Raw genomic sequence first — 18,669 nt, 5'->3', positions numbered from 1 at the left:
GAAGGGGAAAAGTCTGAAAAGTAAGATCAAATTAAGTTTTTAATTAGCCGGGTGTGTTGGTACATGCCAATAGTCCGAGCTACTCGGGAGGCTGAGGCAGGAGGATCACCTGAGTCCAGCAGTTTGAGGTTGCTGTGAGCTATGATGACACCACTGCACTCTAGCCTGGCTGACAAAACGAAACTCTGTCTCTAAAAAAAAAAATTACAATTTTAAATATCTTATATATTTCCCCAATTCAAATATAGAAAGGTAAGATTACTCCCATAGTTTGTTGATTACATTCAGGGGATATATAAATTTGGAAAGATAGATTTATCCACAGAGGCTAGGATCCTCAGAAGTTCAAGCCTTGAATTTAATAGATAACTGAAAGGGGAAATGTTATTTACTCAAGAACACATTGCTTGCTACTGATAGAGGTAGGACTTGAACACGGGTCTGCTAATCTTCTCATTGCGTCTCTCAGTAACTTGAAAAATAAAGAAATTACATATCAAATATAGATCAGCTATGGCCAAATGAACTATTAAGTGGCCACTTTGTACAAACTTGTGTTTTGGGTGGAGGAAAGAGTTACAGAGTAGTGACTTAGCCAAATGCAAATATAAACAGAAATACACAAAATATGCCTTATCAGGCTGGTTGTATCTAGTCATAGTAAAACCTTAATAAACAGGCCAAAGTGAGAGAGAGCCAGTTGGAATTAATGAAAATATATTTAAAGGAAAATGTTTCTCTTTCTTTGAAATACAAATACTAACTGCTAAGTACAAGTCTCTAATTAGAAGTTTTTAAAACCCAATTTTATTCATGTGTAGTATTATATGATGTATAAATTATTCTGAATACTTTACAGCCTAAGTGGTCTCTCAGGTTAAACATGGTTCCTGATATTTTGTAGTATAACAGTTAGCTTCAAACCAGCAACATTTAATTCTTTATTTGAAAAATTGGGAATCAATGAAATGTTACTCTTCATACCTGAGCTTCTGGAATTAGTTGAATTATTGAAACTAGAAGAAGTATTAGGCTTCACCCAGAAGGCTGGTGTTGGTTAGGTATCAGAGAGAGCACCTAAGAGAATGCTGAGGATATATTCAGCCTTGAATTGGGGAGACAAGAAGTAAGAAAGCATTAAGTTAAACCATATGAAAATTCCAGTTTTATAGGTCAAAAATAGTTAAATATTGCTGACTTTATATGATTCAGCCTAATAAACGAGTGATTGAAAAGGGAATCTACACTCTAATATAGACAAGCGTGGATATTTATTAAGTACGTATATATTGGCTATACTTCCGAACTTAACAAATGAGAAATTCTGTCAGTGAATTAACTTTTAACTTTATAGGGAATCATGATTTAAATAGAAGCAGGTAGTATAATCACTTCAGAAGCTAAAAATATTCTAAAAGATTTTCAACTTAGTTATCCACACTTCCTGAGTATGAATGTAGTAGGGAAAGAACTTATTCGATAGCCAAAGTGTTAGAGATGTGGTATGGAATGAGGTTAACCAGGGTATTTTGCCTTCAGCCTCTTTCTATGCTAACCAGGGGATTATTTCCTAGTCTTTTACAACTCCCTTCCAGTCCTTAGTTTCAATACTGACAGTTTCCAAGTTTATCTCAGGAAAATCAGGAGAAAGGGGGAAGAGAACTAATACTTAAGAAAATGAACTAAGTGCCAGATCCTTTGCTAGACAGTTTATATATCATTGCATTTAATTCTCACAATAACTATATAAGGCAAATATTATTTCTATTTTACAATTGAGAAAACTAAAACCTAGAGAAGTTAAATTACACAAGGTCAAATAGTTTGTAAGTGGTATAGCTAGGATTCAAACATCCTTATTTTCACTATGTACCATATTGTTCATCATACTGTTTCCCTATTTATATCCTATATACTTAAAATTTTTCTTATTTAATTATAATAAATTCACACAGGAGTAAGACAAAGGCATTATCATTGGTGTTTTCTTGTCTTAAACAAAATAATGTGGTAAAATGCATTTGAATCTTTGTCTTTCTTTTAAGGATGAACGTGAAGCCAGAGAAAATGTGAAAAGAGAGCAAGACGAGGCTTATCGCCTTTCGCTTGAGGCTGACAGAGCAAAGGTAGGTTTGGTCAGATGACTTCTGGGATAAAGCACTCAAACCTAAATAGTCTTTCATTATTAAAATGCCAGGCTTTTTATCACTTTGATCCCTAAAAAAATTGTGTTTGCAATGGATAAAGCTAGATTCAATTAACAGAAAGAATATAATTATATCGATGGTTCTTAATACATTTACTGCCATGTGAGCTGTAGTTAACCTCACGTTAGTTTTGAGCCTGGGGCCTTGTGAAGCATATGTAACTCACACGTTTCTTCACCTTGGGAGTCATGTGAACTATTTTCCAAGCTGCATACAGCTCACACGCAGAAGACAATAAAAAATGACAAATTTTCATTAAATTAGAAAGGATCATTTTATTTTTGCAGTTTTGATTCTATTTTAATAATAAAACACTGTGCCCCCCCCCAATTTTTTTTTTCTAGTGTGGCAGTCAACATGTTAAGGCATGCTTCATTTTGACGATAAAGTTTGTCTCAAATCATGAAAAATGAAAACAAGAATGAGCCTTGTATCTATTTTATTTGTTTTTTAATTGGTCTTTAATAGAAGCTAGCAATATTTTAAAGGGTCTTTAGGTGATTCTAATGGGCAGTCAGGGTTGAGAACCACTGATTTGTTTAATATTTCTTGAGCACCTGCTTCTGTATTGGGCATGAAGAAGGGGAGGAAAACGAATAAGCCTCAGGTTCTGCCCCAAAAGGCGGGCTCACAAATGTGGTATAGTAGATTAAGTCAAGAACACATATAGCTGTAACATAAGGCAAGGATCCTAAGTGTCACAAGGAAAGTACTGACTTCTGTGAGAGTTCAGTGAACAGGAGTTTCAGTGGAAATTTTTTTCTAAATTTTGGAAAGCCAGGAAGTAGGCATATACTGGGGAATGTTTTAAAGAAGAAATAGTGTATGTGAACTGGACAGAGAAAATGGAGTAGGAGGGAGGAGAAAGTAATTAAGCAGCATCAAGGGTCTAGAAAGTATGGAGGATGGATAGAAGCTAATCTGAATAGAGCTTGAGTACAGAAGAGATAACAGAAAATGCTAGAAAGGAAAACCAATGAAAGGTCCCGAAGGATCTTTAATGCCACATTACCCACAGCTATTGAAGGTATTTGAAAAGGAGCCCAACATTTTTAGAGAGCTGTGCTCTGTTGTTGCTTTCATTTCCATTCTTGTTTGGGAGAAAAACGTTTCCATTACCACAGCGTACCTCCAAGTCATGCTGGGAGTGAGCCCTTTGAATATAACATGCTCCTGCTTCCTTGATTTATTTATTTATTTATTTATTTATTTTTGAACAGCGTGTATTGAGTATTGAGTGCTTGCTCCCTTTCTATTTTATAAACAGAGGGAAGCTCATGAGAGAGAGATGGCAGAACAGTTTCGTTTGGAGCAGATTCGCAAAGAGCAAGAAGAGGAACGTGAGGTGCGGCATAATTTTAAGAAAAGTTATTCAAAAGCTAAGTTATATTTCCACTGTATTTGATGCTGAGGCTATTGATATTTCTTTTTTTTTTTTTATTTCAGCATATTACGGGGGTACAAAAGTTTAGATTACGTATATTTCCCTTGCCCCCCCTGATATTTCTTATAACTTATTTTTTTCTACTTTTCCCAGACTCATTTTAGTATGGAAGACCTAACTTTTCCTTAATCATCCCTGATCTGTTGTATGGAACTCTTAGAAAACTTAATCTTTTACTAAATTCACAGCTTTCTATTATTTTCAATTCTGTTCCCCTTTTTCTGCCTGACAAATACTTTCTTCCCTTCCTTCCTGGATATTGTCTCACCCCAAAAATAGAAAGTATCTTTCCTGTCCCTTCCTCAGCCTTCACTTTACCCACCAAAAGATACTACAGGTTACTTCTGCAACATCTTGCACTGGGCTCCTGAATCCACTTAGCTTAGCTGATATTTTTCCCCTTTGAGTTCATGTCCTGTCCATACCAATACTGAGAATTTTTCATTCACTTATTTTGCAAACACTTTTTGAATACTTACTACATACCCAGAATCTGTTAGGGCATACTGATGCAGATATGGATCCTGCCCTCCAGAAGTTAATAATCTTATAAAAATAGGGTTGTAATACTATATGTAAAAGTTATTATAGAGATATGCCTAAAGTGCGGTGGGGACAAAAAGAAGGGGAGTTAAATGACTTCCTAGGTTGGCTTCACAGTAAAGGACTTTAATTAATAAAACTTTTTTCTAGACGTGAGATATATTGGCAGGATTCACTTATAAAAAGAGGAAACCCTCTAACAAGTGACAGAAAGGCCTGGAGGGCCCTAACTGGGGTTGAGGAAAATTCAGTCATCATTTTCAGTCAAAGGATGCTACCTACCTCTTTCACTTATTTAATACATGCTTTTCAAACAAGAGCTGTGCTGAGCACTGAAGGGAACAAAGGATAATAGAACATTTATATCCAAGAGATTATATCTTGGAGGGAAGCTATAACATGTCTACAAGTAACAGCAAATCAAGGAAAAATGTGCTAAATGACATAGAAAAAGTTAAAAGCAAAATATTTAGGGAGTTCAGGACCAAAGGAAAAATCTTTTACAGGTTCAATAATCAGACAACTTATGGCAGAAGTAATATTTGAGGTAGGTCTTGAAAGATGTGTGAAATTTTACTGTTTGGAAATCATAGTTTATCTGTGTTAAAACAATTATTGAGTAACTATCACATGTGTACAAGATACTATGCCTGACAAACCTTAGTCTCTGCACTCTGAGGATTCTCAATAATGGAAGGTAGAAAATTGTTGAGCATCTTCTGTGTATTGAATACTCTGCTAGCTGCTTTACATATGCTCACTAACCATTAAAACAAGCTACAAGGTTAGAGATTTCTCTTTACAAGTGAGAAAACTGAAGCTCATTGAGGAGTCACACATACAGAAATGGGAACAGCCGAGATTTTCACCTAAGTCTTTGTGACTACAAACCTCATGTTCTTTCTTACACTTTATTCCAGTGCAAGGCCATATATCATTATGTCTGTCCATAGTAGTCATATATGCAGAGTTTCACAAAAGTTTAGATAAGAAAAAGATTAGTCATTATCCTTTTAAGCTATTTCAAGAAATATACTTTTAAAACTTAGGATTCTTACTCCATTATGCTCTATTTCATACATGCTCTCTCTCTCTTTCTCTTAACAATATATTTTCAGCCACCCTGTTATGCTAAAATGTCAAGGGTACACAATTAACTGCATGTTCCGGATCTAGAGCTTGGCAGCATATGTACTTTCTTCTGATGATTTGCCTAATTTAACCTGAGTCAAAATTTTCTCTTTTCCAAATGTAAATCCTGCCCTTTCATAGAAGACACTATAAATATGTTTTAGCATAATTCAGTATATATGTTCCAGCTGTTAACATGTGAGAGGATAAGGCCTGGGGGGAGCGAGGGCAGGTAAGATTTTGCACCTAGTCTTTACTTGCACTTTTCCATTGATGTGCTCCCATAAAATGCAAGTTCGGATGATACTGTGCACTCTAACCTCCTTCACCTGAGAGTCACAATTAAAGGCTCTTATAAATCCCACCATAAAGAAACTGTTTATCTTAATTTAATCCAGTTTTATCCAAACTTGACCCTTTTTTTTTTTTTTTTCATGGAATACTAATTAACATAGGTTAGCACACTAGTGTGTCACAAACCCCTCTTTGGAAAAAGCTGGTATTGTGCAACCTCTGAAGAAACGGAGATCCAGAAAGATTATATGGTTTGCCTATGGTCACCAAACTGGTTGCACACATTATCTGGATCAGATTATGGTCACCTGACTTTTCACAGTATCACTCCTTCCTTCTAACTGGAAATCCTAACTGGTATAATTAGGTCGAGAAATTAGAGTGGTTTTATTATTTTTATTATCTCCAATATTTGAAGATCCTTTAGAAAAAATAAAGTGTTAAATAGTTAAATCACCTTGGTTTTAGAGAAATTCTTTACTATTGGACTTCATTTTGCTGTGTGATAACTGTTGGAGTGAAATCAGTAAAATCTAGAAAAGTATATTGATCTGGTCCTTAGCCCTGATAAGGAGAAAGTCTATAAGACTATTCTGAAAGAAAAACAAAGAAGTAACAGCAAAGATCTCACTCTATTTTACTGTTTATATATATATTTACTTATCCTTTGTAAAATCAGTTTCAAGAAACTTAGATAAATACATGCAGTTCAAAGGGATTAAAAAAGAAAGAACAGGTAAAGAAATCAGGGCAAAGGATAAATAAAGAAAGACAAAGCCAAAGGTAAGATTAACATGTTGACAACAGATAATCCAGTACAGGCACCAAATCTGTGTGACAGTGTTCTATACATTTGTTCAACATGAGCCATAAAATTTGTTCTATATTTCTCTTGGGCCAAGGCAAAAAAAAAAAAAAAAATTATAGTTTGCAAGTTTTACTTTGTGTGTAACATCAGATAAAGGCCAGTCTCCCAGAAGGTGCCCACATTTTTCTAGCACTGAGACTTCAGAGCACTGTTTCCTGTGGTTCCTATTCAAAAGGAAGCTGTACAATGTGGTGAATACTATCCTCAACTATATCCAATAGCTGCAATGACAATAGCAAGTCATGTAGGCCAGCTTCTTAAAACTTTTTAAATGTAATTCAGAGTCATAAGGCCAAAGCACAATTTAGTAAAATCATCTCTGCAAAGGCCCAAATAATACATTTTTCTGGTAGCCTGTTTTAAGGGATGGATTTTATAATAACTAGAGGTATATGCGAACTACGTATCTTCCAAGAAAGCCTTCCTGAATATTGTTTTCTGCCAGTGAGTTTTTGGTAAGTAGACTAGGTTCCAGCTAAAATTTTGACTCCCAGGTCAGACAGTACCTGGACAAATGTAGGACATGGTCTAATAATTAGAGCTATGGCTAAAAGGGCTAAAGTTTGGAGAATCATGGGTAGGAGAAAATGGACATAAGGCTATTCCCTTTTGCTGATGGTTCCCTTAGATAGAAGGAAAAAAAAAAAGCTAATTTTTGCCTATCTACCCAAAGTTGGTTCCTTTTATGCCTTGGTGCTTCCTTAAGTAGAAAATGTTATGTAATATAGCCATTAACTGGAGGAACAGAAGAACATGGAATTAGAAGCCTTGGCGCTTTCCCTTCAGTTTTCTGATTTGATCTTCACAACCACTCTATGAAATTGGTAAGGCAGATATCATTACTGTTTTACAGTTGAAGAAAGTAAGATCATAGCTGGATTTAAAAGTCTATTTTTAGCCTGGCACAATGGTACATGCCTATAGACCCAGCTACTTTGGGGGTGGGAGGCTGAGGCAGGAGGAACACTTGAGCGCAGGAGTTCAAGGCCAGTGTGAACAATAGAGCAAGACCCTATCACTAAAAAAATAAAATAAAAAATTTAAAGCCTATTTTTAAATTCTTTTTTTTTTAATTTTTTTTTTATTTCAGCATATTACGGGGGTACAAATGTTTGGTTTACATATATTGCCTTTGCCCACCTAAGTCAGAGCTTCAAGCATGTCCATCCCCCAGACAGTGTGCGCCGCACCCGTTAGGTGTAAATATACCCATCCCCACCTGCCTGACACCCAGTGAATGTTACTACTATATGTGCACATAAGTGTTGATCAGTTAATAACAATTTGATGGTGAGTACATACAGTGCTCGTTTTTCCATTCTTTTGATACTTCACTTAGTAGAATGGGCTTGTATTTATCCAGGATAATATAAGTGGTGCTAGATCACCATTGTGTTTTGTGGCTGAGTAGAACTCCATGGTATACATATGCCACATTTTATTAATCCACACATGTATTGATGGGCACTTGGGTTATTTTCACATCTTTGCAATTGTGAATTGTGCTGCTATAAACACTCTAGTACAGATGTCTTTTTTATAGAATATCTTTTGTTACTTTGGGCAGATGCCCAGTAATGGGATTGCTGAATCAAATGGTAGTTCTACTTGTAGCCCTTTGAGGTATCTCCATATTACTTTCCACAGAGATTGTACTAGTTTGCAGTCCCACCAGCAGTATATGAGTGTTCCTATCTCTCCGCATCCAAGTCAATATTTATTGTGTCGGGACTTTTTGATAAAGGCCATTCCCACTGGAGATAAGGGATATCTCATTGTGATTTTGATTTGCATTTCCCTTATGATTAGAGATGTTGAGCATTTTTTCATTTGCTTCTTGGCCATTAGTTTATTTTCTTTTGAAAAGTTTCTGTTCAAGTCCTTTGTGCACTTTTTGATAGGGTTGTTTGATTTTTTTTCTTGATGATTTTCCTCATTTCTATATAGATTCCAGTTATCAGCCCTTTATTGGATGTGTAACATGTGACTATTTTCTCCCATACTGTAGGTTGTCTGTTTGCTCTTGTGATAGTTTCCTTAACTGTGCAGAAGCTTTTTAATTTGATCAGGTCCTCTTTATTTATTTTTGTTGTTGCTGTGATTGCTTTTGGGGTCTTCTTCATAAATTCTTTGCCTAGGACAATGTCTATAAGAGTTTTTCCAACATTATCTTCCAGAATTCTTATAGTTTCATGCCTTAGGTTTAAGTTTATTATCCATCGTGAGTTGATTTTTGTGAGAGGTGAAAGGTGCAGATCCTGGCTATCCAGTTTTCCCGGCACTATTTATTAAATAAGGATTCTTTTCCCCAGTGTATGTTTTTGTCTGCTTTGTCAAAGATTAGATATGAGGATGGTTTTATATCTGGGTTCTCAGTTCTGTTCCATTGGTCTATGTCTCTGTTCTTGTGCCAGTACCCTGCTGTTTTAGTTACTATAGCCTTGTAGTATAGCTTGAAGTCTGGTAAATTGATGCCTCCCAATTTGTTCTTTTTGCTTAAGATTGCTTTTGTTATACAGGGTCTTCTCTGGTCTCAAGTTACAAAATCATTGTACAGAAATCAGTAGCATTCCTATACGCTAACAACAGTCAAACTGAGAACCAAATCAAAGACTCAATACCCTTCACAATGGCAACAAAGAAAATAAAACGTATAGGAATATATGTAACTAAGGAGGTGAAAGACCTCTATAGTGAGAACCACGAAACACTGAGGAAGGAAATAGCAGGGGATGTAAACAGGTGGAAAACCATACCATGCTCGTGGGTCAGCAGAATCAACATTGTTAAAATGTCTATACTACCCAAAGTGACCTACAGATTCAGTGCAATCCCTATTAAAATACCAACATCATTTTTTGCAGATCTAGAAAAAATAATTCTATGCTTTGTATTTTTAAATTCTTACATTTTCCTGGCAAAGCAGAACCAGAGATTCTATCCAGTATTCATTCTACTTATTACCACACATTGGAAAATGAAGGTGGAACCATGAATTGGTTATGAAAGCAAAACTGCTTGTTATAATTTGTGTTTTTGTCTTATGTAAGTTGCTTTGGTCAGGTAAAGCAATTTTAATGACCATAATGATAATCATCTCTGTCATCATCATCATTACTATGTACTGAGGAACTAATATGTGCTAAACTCAGTAATGATCACTTTATAGACATTAATTATCTTCTTGAATTCTTACAATTCAATAATGTAGGCACCAATACATAAACATCTCCTTATTATAATTATAGAGACCATAAATCCACAATTCCTTGGATAGTTACAGTTTGGAGTATTCTACTGTTGTCTTCATGAACCATTAAAACAGACCAGAAATTCTACATTTATGGGGGTCAAATCACAACCTACATACTGTTCTTCATATCCAGAAGCAGCTAAAAATCATCTGTCTAAATTTTGATTTAGGAAATATGATCATTTGCCTTGCTGACTTTATCTAGAAGTGAGATTATATTTGTAGTAATACTCTCTAGATGGAGGATTGGTTGCCAGGAGCAAAGAGTGGCTACAGAATTGGGTCAGCTCAACTGTTCCTATATGGGATCCATTCTACTCTGGTGATCTCATACAATATCATGATTTTAAATATCATCTATACATTTGACTCCCAATTTTATATCTGTAGCTCCTCCCTTTCCCTGAACTCCAGACTTGGAGTTCTAACTGCTGGCCCACCATCTCCACTTAGATATCTAATATACCTTACAAACTTAATATGTCTAAAACCGAACAACTCATCTTACCCACCCTAGCCAAACCTGCTCTTTCTGCAATCTTTCCTATCTTAATAAATGGAAAATATTTCCAGTTGTTTGAGCCAGAAACTTTGGAGTCATCCTTGACTTCTCTCTTTCACATCCATATTTAATGAGCAAATCCTATTGGCTCTACTTTCAAAATACATGCAAAACTGAAATGCTTCTCATTAACTCTCCCCCTACTACCCTTATCTAAGCCACCATTATCTGTTATCTGGATTACTTTAATAGCCTCCCAACTTGATTACATTTCTCCATTTTTGCCTTTCCTATAATCTTTTAACAAATCCTTTTAAAATCACTTGTCAAATCATGTCACTTCAAAAACCTGCAATGGCTTCACATCTTAAAATAAAAGCTGAAATCTTAGAATGATTCCAATCAAATCTCTGTAGGATTTTCTGTAGAAATTGACAAACTGATTGTAAAATTTGTATGAAAAATAGAACTGGCATAGTCAAAACAATTTTAAAAAAAGAAGAACAAAGCTGGAAGACTCACACTACCAGAGTTCAGGACTTATTGTAATCAAGACAGTATGGTATTGGCAAAAAGATGGACCAATAGGTCAGTGGAATGGAATAAAGAGCCTAGAAGTAGGCCCACACATACACGATCAATTGATTTTCAACAAAGATGCAAAGGCAATTCACTGGAGAAAAGATAGTCTTTTCAACACATGATGCTACAATTGGATATTCATAGGCAAAAAAAAATTTTTTTAAACCCTTCAGTTCATACCTTGCATCACAAGCAAAAGTTAACTCAAAATGGGTCTTAGACCTAAATGTAAAACCTAAAACTATTGAAGTTCTAGAAGAAAACACAGGAGAAAATCTTCATGACCTTGGGTTAGGCAAAGATTTATTAGATCTAACACCAATGATACATCCATAAAATAACAAATATTAAAATTGGAGTTCATCAAAATTAAGAACTCGTATTATTTGAAAGACATTGTTAAGAAATTGAAAAGACAGCCACATATTGGGAGAAAATCATATATCTGTTATCCAGAATGCATAAAAAACTCTCAAAACTCATTAATAAGAAAATAACCCAAGCTTAAAAATGGACAAAATATTTAAACAGACATGTCACCAAAAAAGATATATAGAAGGCAAATTAGTACATGAAAATATGCTCAACATTCTTAGTCATTAAGGAAATGCAAATTAAAACAATATATACACACCTTTTAGAATGGCTTTCTAAAAGCAAAAGGGACAATACTGGCAAAGATGAGCAGCTGGAACTCATACATTAATGCTGAGAATGCAAAATAGCACATCCACCTTGAAAATTAGCGTGGTACTTTCTTTTTTTTTTATTTTTTTCATTGCTTGTTTTAAATGGTTTATTTCTTGTTTTGAGCATACATTTCAGAGATACGAGGAACTCTAGACATTATTTAAACAGTGATTCTCAAACAATTTTATGGTAACCTATACCAGGAAATATTTTATATCATGATCCCATACACAAAACAGAAATTACAAAAAAAATTCTATAATATGTATGTATATGTGTATGTATATATATCTCCACACACACACACATAAGAGTTTCATGAAACAATGTTAATTCTTAATATGTGCACAGTACTCTAAGGTTTTTTATTCTATTTCATTTTAAAGAATGTTGGTCTTGACCTATAACATTGATTTTATGATCTACCACTGGGGTGGCATTGTGATTTGAAAATATTATAAAGTTAGAAACACATATACCCTATGACCCAGCAGTCACATTCCCAGGTATTTACTTATACAAGTGAAATGAAAGTAACAGTAAAGTTTATGTTGACACAAAGCAGTTTATGATCACACAAAAATGTGCACAAAAGTGTTTATAGCAGTGTTATTTGTTGCCACCATAACCTAGAAACAACTGAAGTGTCCCTGAACTGGAAAAGGTATAATCAAATTGTAGTGTATCTGCATAGTGCAATACTACTCAACAATAAATTGGAACAAATTAACTACTGATATATTCAACAACATGGATAAGTCTCAGATATATTATGCTAAACAAAGGAAGCCATTTATATGACATCATGATTACATTTATTTAACATTCTGGAAAAGACTAGGGACAGAAAACAGATTGTTAGGGGGAAGGGATAAAGAAATTTGTGGGGGTGGGGAGAGGTAATAGAACTATTCCTTATCTTGATTGGGGATGGTAGTTATGCAAACATATGCACTTGTCAAAATTCACAGAACTGATGATAGATTTTAGTGTGCATAAATTATACCTTAATTTTAAAATGGGAAAAAATGATTAACTGGCCTTCTCAAGGCCATATATGATCTAATCACCTCTCTCCTTTGCTTCCTCTCCAATTTTAACTCCTATGCTTCTCCCCTTGCTCATTCTGCTCCAGATACATCGATTGGCTGCCTTTCTATTCCTTAGTCAAGCTAGGCATCTCAGGGCTGTGGTATTTACTGTAACTGCTCCTGCCTATAATATACTTCTACTCTATCTAAATATCCATGTGGATTCCTCTCTCCTTTAGGCCTTTGCTTACTGAAGCTTACATTATTTAAAATTATACCCCTCCCTCCCTTCTACCAGCATTCCCTGTACTCCCTCCATAGCCTGCTTGACTATGTGACAAACTATATACAGTCATGAGTCACTTAATGAGGGGGATATGTTCTGAGAAATGCGTCATTAGCAATTTCATCATTGTATGAACATCATAAAGTTTGCTTACCCAAACCTAGATGGTGTAGCCTACTGGCAAGTATTTGTTTATCTAAACATATCTAAACATAGAAAAGGTGCCATAAAAATATGGCATAAAAGATAAAAAATAGTATACCCGTATCGGGAACTTAACCGTGAATGGAGCTTTCAGGACTGGAAGTTGCTCTGGGTGAGTCAGTGAGTAAGTGGTGAATGAATATGAAGGCTTAGGACATTACTGTGCACGACTGTAGACTTATAAACGCTGTGTGCTTTGGCTACACTAAATTTACCAAAAATTTTTTCTTTTTTCAATAATAATTTTAGCTTACTGTAATATTTTTGCTTTATAAACTTTTAACTTGTTTTAATTTTTTAATTCTTTTGTAATAACACTTAGCTTAAAACACACATTGTATAGCTATACAAATTTTTTTTCTTTATACACTTATTCTATAAGCTTTTTTCTGTTTTTAAAAGGTTTTTTTTTTTTTCCACTTTTAAACTTTTTTGTTAAAAAAATACACACATTAGCCTAGGCCTATACTGGGTCAGTACATCACTCTCTTCCACCTCCACATCTTGTTCCACTAGAAGGTCTTCAGGGGCAGTAACACATATGGAGCTGTCATCTCCTACAATAACAATGCTGCCCTCTAGAATACCTCCTGAATAACCTGCCTGAGGCTGTTTAACGGTTTTTGTTTTGTTTTGTTTTGTTTTTATTTTTGAGAGAGGGTCTCAATCTATTGCCTGGGCTAGAATGCAGTGGTGTCATCATTGCTCACTGCAGCCTCAAACTCCTGGGCTCAAGCAGTCCCCCTGCCTCAGCCTCTCGAGTAGATGAGACTATAGGCATGTGCCACCACACCCAGCTAATTTTTATGTTGCTTGTAGAGATGGGAGGTCTCACTATGTTGCTCAGGCTGGTCTCGAACCCCTGACCTCAAGTGGTCCCCCCACCTCAGCCTCCCAAAGTGCTGGGATTATAGGCATGAGCCACCATGCCTGGCCTACAGTTAACTCTTATAAGTAGAAGAAGTACACTCTAAAATAATGATTAAAAGTATAGTATAGTAAATACTAGGCAATAGGAATTTTTCACCTCCGTTATAATCTTACAGGAACACTGTGGTATATGCAGTCCAGCAAAATTGATCAAAACATCCTTATATGGCATATGACTTTATTTTCCTATGTGTGTCTTTGTTGTCTTTATCACCACCCTACTAGAATGTAGGCTTCATTTAGGTAGAACTTTTTATCTACTTTGTTCACTGCTATTATCCCATCATTTAGGACAATGCCTGACACATACAAGCTACTCAGTAAGAATTCATGGAATTAATGAGTGTTAGCTATAGCTTATTTAATACTATGCTTCAGCCAGCTATAAACTGTTATTTGGTACACACTCATAGAAGCCTAGAGGATACTGTGTGTGTGCATGTATTTATACATCTGTGTGTGTGTGTGTAAGTAAATTAAGCTGATCTTTGTATTGTAAGAGATTGGTATAAGTGTATATTATTATTTCTGCTTAAAAATGTAATTGTATAGAAACAGTCTTGTGGGTATCTCTTTTCAATACCTAATTTTACTTCAAAACATATCTGGCCGGGCGCGGTGGCTCACGCCTGTAATCCTAGCACTCTGGGAGGCCGAGGTGGGCGGATCGTTTGAGCTCAGGAGTTCGAGACCAGCCTGAGCAAGAGCGAGACCCCATCTCTACTAAAAATAGAAAGAAATTATATGGACAGCTAAAAATATATATAGAAAAAATTAGCCGGGCATGGTGGTGCATGCCTGTAGTCCCAGCTACTCGGGAGGCTGAGACAGGAGGATCGCTTGAGCTCAGGAGTTTGAGGTTGCTGTGAGCTAGGCTGACGCCATGGCACTCACTCTAGCCTGGGCAACAGAGTGAGACTCTGTCTCAAAAAAAAAAAAAAAAAACATATCCCCACTTCTCATCCTCAGATGTGAATGCTTTAAATATTCAGATGTTTTTACTAAGAAAAAGTACAAGATCAATTCATATTTCTAACTTATACCAAGTTTCCTTGTTTTATTACAAACCTAAAATAATGCAAATAAAAAACTATATTTGTTGAGCAAACCAAATTGAAGTTTAACAATGGTATTTACTGTGACTGCTGTTTGAATGTAGCTGTCCTTTATGTTATTGTTTTACAACCATGTTTGCTTACATGAGGCCCTTGCTCCTAGCCAGTATATTTGAAACTGAACTGGTGACGTATTTTTGTTCTTTTTGCCAGTAAAACTGTTGGGTGTTCAGATCCCAAGGTTACTGACTTACCTAATAGCTTTTTATTGTTTTCCACATTGTTCCACTGGTGTGGGATATCTGAGGTCTGTTTTCCTTCTGGGGGAAAGCCCTGGAGACTGTGTACATTGAGGAGCAGACATTGTCTGTACAATGAATGGAGTAATGAGCTACTGTTGTTTATTCTTCTATAGTATAATTGGTTGAGTTCAGACAATGATGTAGCATCTGTTGTTATACTCTGCAGGGAAATGTCAAAATAGAAAGCAAGCAGACAGGTGGATTAAAGGGAGAGCAGGAGAGGAAACCAGGAAATATCACATTAAGTTCTGATTTAAAGTAGGTGCAAAGGAATAATCATAACAATAGTGGTAACACCACCAACTGTCATCTGTCGATCACAGTGTTACATATAGCATGAGGATCAGTGCTAGGCACTTGTCATTAATTGGTGACCATGTGTCAACACTTCTAAGTGTTTTAAAAACATTCTGCATTTTATATAAGGACCTTATGAGGAAGATGTTATTGGCCCTATTTCTGTTTTGTTTTTGGATTTTTGTTGTTGTTTTTTTAATTGAGATAGGTTCTAACCCAGATTGGTACACACCGCCACACCAGTCTTTTTTTGTTGTGGTTAACACAGGGTCTCGCTATGTTGCTCAGACTAGTCCCAAACCTGGCCCCAAGCAATCCTTCCGCCTAGGTCTGCCAAAGTGCTGGGATTACAGGCATGAGCCACCTTCCTAGCCCCTATTTCTTATATAAGGAAACTGAAGTTCACAAAGACTGTCATTTGCCTTATTGCCAGGATTTGAACCTATGTCTGTCATACCCCAAAAGCTATGTTCCTAACCATAACACTGCATTTAATTGAAGCTTTTAAACTGCACTATTAGAAGTCAGGATAATGATTAACTTTCAGAGGAGGTAGTTCCTAGGAAGGGGCATGCTTATGAGATACTTATTCAGGGTGCTAGTTATACAAGCATACTGACTTTCTGAAAACTGTCAAGTTGTACATTTAAGATTTGTACAGTCTTTCGTATGTAAGTTATACTTTAATAAAAACTTTAAACCAATTGCAAAATACATGACTTTGAACAAAAAGATAAAGCTTTGATTCAGATTTTGTAAAAAGTTTAAATATATACTTATAAAAATATGCATGAAAATTAATCATATTTTCTGATTATCTGAGGTGATAAAAAAGTTTTGGAAATAGTAATGGTACAACATTGTGAATACACTTAATGCCGCTGAATTGTACACTTAAAAATGGTTAAAATAGTTTAAAATTTAATGGACATAAAAACCCAAATGGTGGCAATAGCTATCTCTTGATGGAGAATCCACAAATTACTTTTAATGTTTTTCTTATTTGATCTATTTTTGCAATGATTATATCATTGCAAATATAATCAGGAAAAATGTTTTTAAATCTCAATGTTATTGGGAAATAAATGATCCCATTAATGATTTGGAAAATGTATATCACTCTTATCCACAGAAATTTACACCTATAAGCAAGTCATAGTTTGCTCTTAGCAGTGGTCCCCAGTCTTTTTGCCACTAGGGACTGGTTTCATGGAAGACAGTTTTTCCACAGGTTGAAGGGAGGCAGGGCTCAGGCAGTGATGAGGAGCGGCTGTAAATACAGATGAAGCTTTGCTCCCTTGCCAGTCACTTACCTTCTGCTGTGGGGCAGCTCCCCCCCCCCCCCCCCGCCCCGCTTCCCTAAGTTTCATGGAAGTCAATTTTTCCACAGACAGGGGATGGGGGGGTGGGGGGGTGGCTGGGGCAGTGGAGCTCTGGGACTCTGCCATGGACTGGGGGTTCAGGACTATAGCTTTAAAGGACATATGCATGGAAAATTAATCTGAACAGTTGATGCTAGAAGGAGTCAGAGCTCAGAGGAAGGAGAGTCAAGATGTTTAGTTCTTGGTTACTAGAAGTAGAGGCCATGATATTCAGATTCTTTTAGCATTTATTGAACAGCTACTATGTGCCTATAACCATACTAAACACTTTCACATGCATTATTTCATTTCATTAGCATGTTAGTTTATTCCTTCCCTTACCATACATATTGAGCATCTACTTTGTGCTATGCACAATACTTGGAATAAGAAATAAGACATGATCCCATGCACTTACGGAGCTTGCAGGCTAATGAGAAAGCCAGACATTAAACAGATAACTGTGGTACAGTATAGACATATTATTATACAACTAGCATTTAATTTTGATATACACAGGTTCATCCATTCATTGGATTATTAATAGATGACAGTGTTACTAAAATATTTTAATATTTGGAAATATTCAGCTGAAACTCATTGTTGACTCAGAACACCAATATTATTAATAGATAAACTTCCACTCATACTATCAGAAAAGAAGGCGAAAGTAACTAGTTTCACTTCCTATTCTTCTGATTTTTGAACTATATTTCTTATGTCACCATTTCTGGGTATTAGTTTCCCCACATAAAAAAATGAGAGTTGGCTGGGTGCAGTGGCTCACACCTCCATAATCCCAGCACTTTGGGAGGCTGATGCGGTTGATCCATTGGGCCCAGGAGTTCGAGACCAGCCTGGGCAACATAGTGAGACTCCATTTTCACACACACACACACACACAAAATTTTTTTAAGTGAGAGTGTAGGACCATTTGGCCGATGCAACCCCTTCCAGGTCTGATATTCTATGTAGCTCTTTTCTTCATTATATGAATAATAAAAGCAATCATCACTGAGGCCTATTATGTGTCAGACACCACACTGTGAACTTTACATATGTTATGTGGGTAATTCCCATCTCTATAATCCCCTGTAAGGTAAGTGGTTATCCAGTACCTCCAAAAGGAAAATGACCTCAGAGTCATAGGAGAGACTAGCTTTCCCTACACACTACAGAAATTTCAAATAACTTCTTGAAAATACTTTAATATTAGGACCAATCAAATTCTCCTGAATGATACAGAAATTGACTAATTTCTTATCCATACTCATGTCTGAGCAAACTTTTCTTTTCTTTTTGTTATTTTAAACATATTTTTAAACAGATAACACATTTATATAAGTCAAAAGTCAAAACTATAATGAGACATATACAGAAAACACTCTCTGTCACCTTTTTCAGCCTGTTTCCTCTACCCTATTGTAGGTCAGCATATTTATTCATTTCGTTTCATTTATCTAAGTTTGTTGATTTCCTCCAAAGAACCAGCTTATTTATTGGTTGACTAGTTATATTTTTCTTTTTTTCTAACTCATTCCTTTATGCTTCTAGCTTTAATAATTAATTATTTTATTCTCGGCTTTCTTTCCACTTGTTTTATTGTATTTTTCCCTAGCTTTTTGAGTCCAGTTCTTAATTCACTTATTTTTATTCTTTCATTTTTAATGATATAAGAATTTTAAGGCT

The 18,669-nt window shown here is 35.7% G+C and overlaps 1 protein-coding gene across 2 annotated transcripts in view; it reads left to right on the top strand.

The window, feature by feature from the left end:
- Positions 1 to 18,669, top strand: part of FAF1 (Fas associated factor 1) — a 440,606-nt gene that overhangs the window by 380,316 nt on the left and 41,621 nt on the right. For both annotated transcript variants that reach the window (XM_069477930.1, XM_069477931.1), the window contains 2 exons: positions 2,046 to 2,126; positions 3,475 to 3,552. In XM_069477930.1, the coding sequence (XP_069334031.1) occupies positions 2,046 to 2,126; positions 3,475 to 3,552 (159 nt within the window). The remainder of the gene's footprint in view (positions 1 to 2,045; positions 2,127 to 3,474; positions 3,553 to 18,669) is intronic.

This window comes from Eulemur rufifrons, chromosome 8, assembly GCF_041146395.1.
Source record: "Eulemur rufifrons isolate Redbay chromosome 8, OSU_ERuf_1, whole genome shotgun sequence".
In the NCBI taxonomy this organism is placed as follows: domain Eukaryota; kingdom Metazoa; phylum Chordata; class Mammalia; order Primates; family Lemuridae; genus Eulemur; species Eulemur rufifrons.
This window is presented reverse-complemented; position numbering and strand designations above follow the sequence as displayed.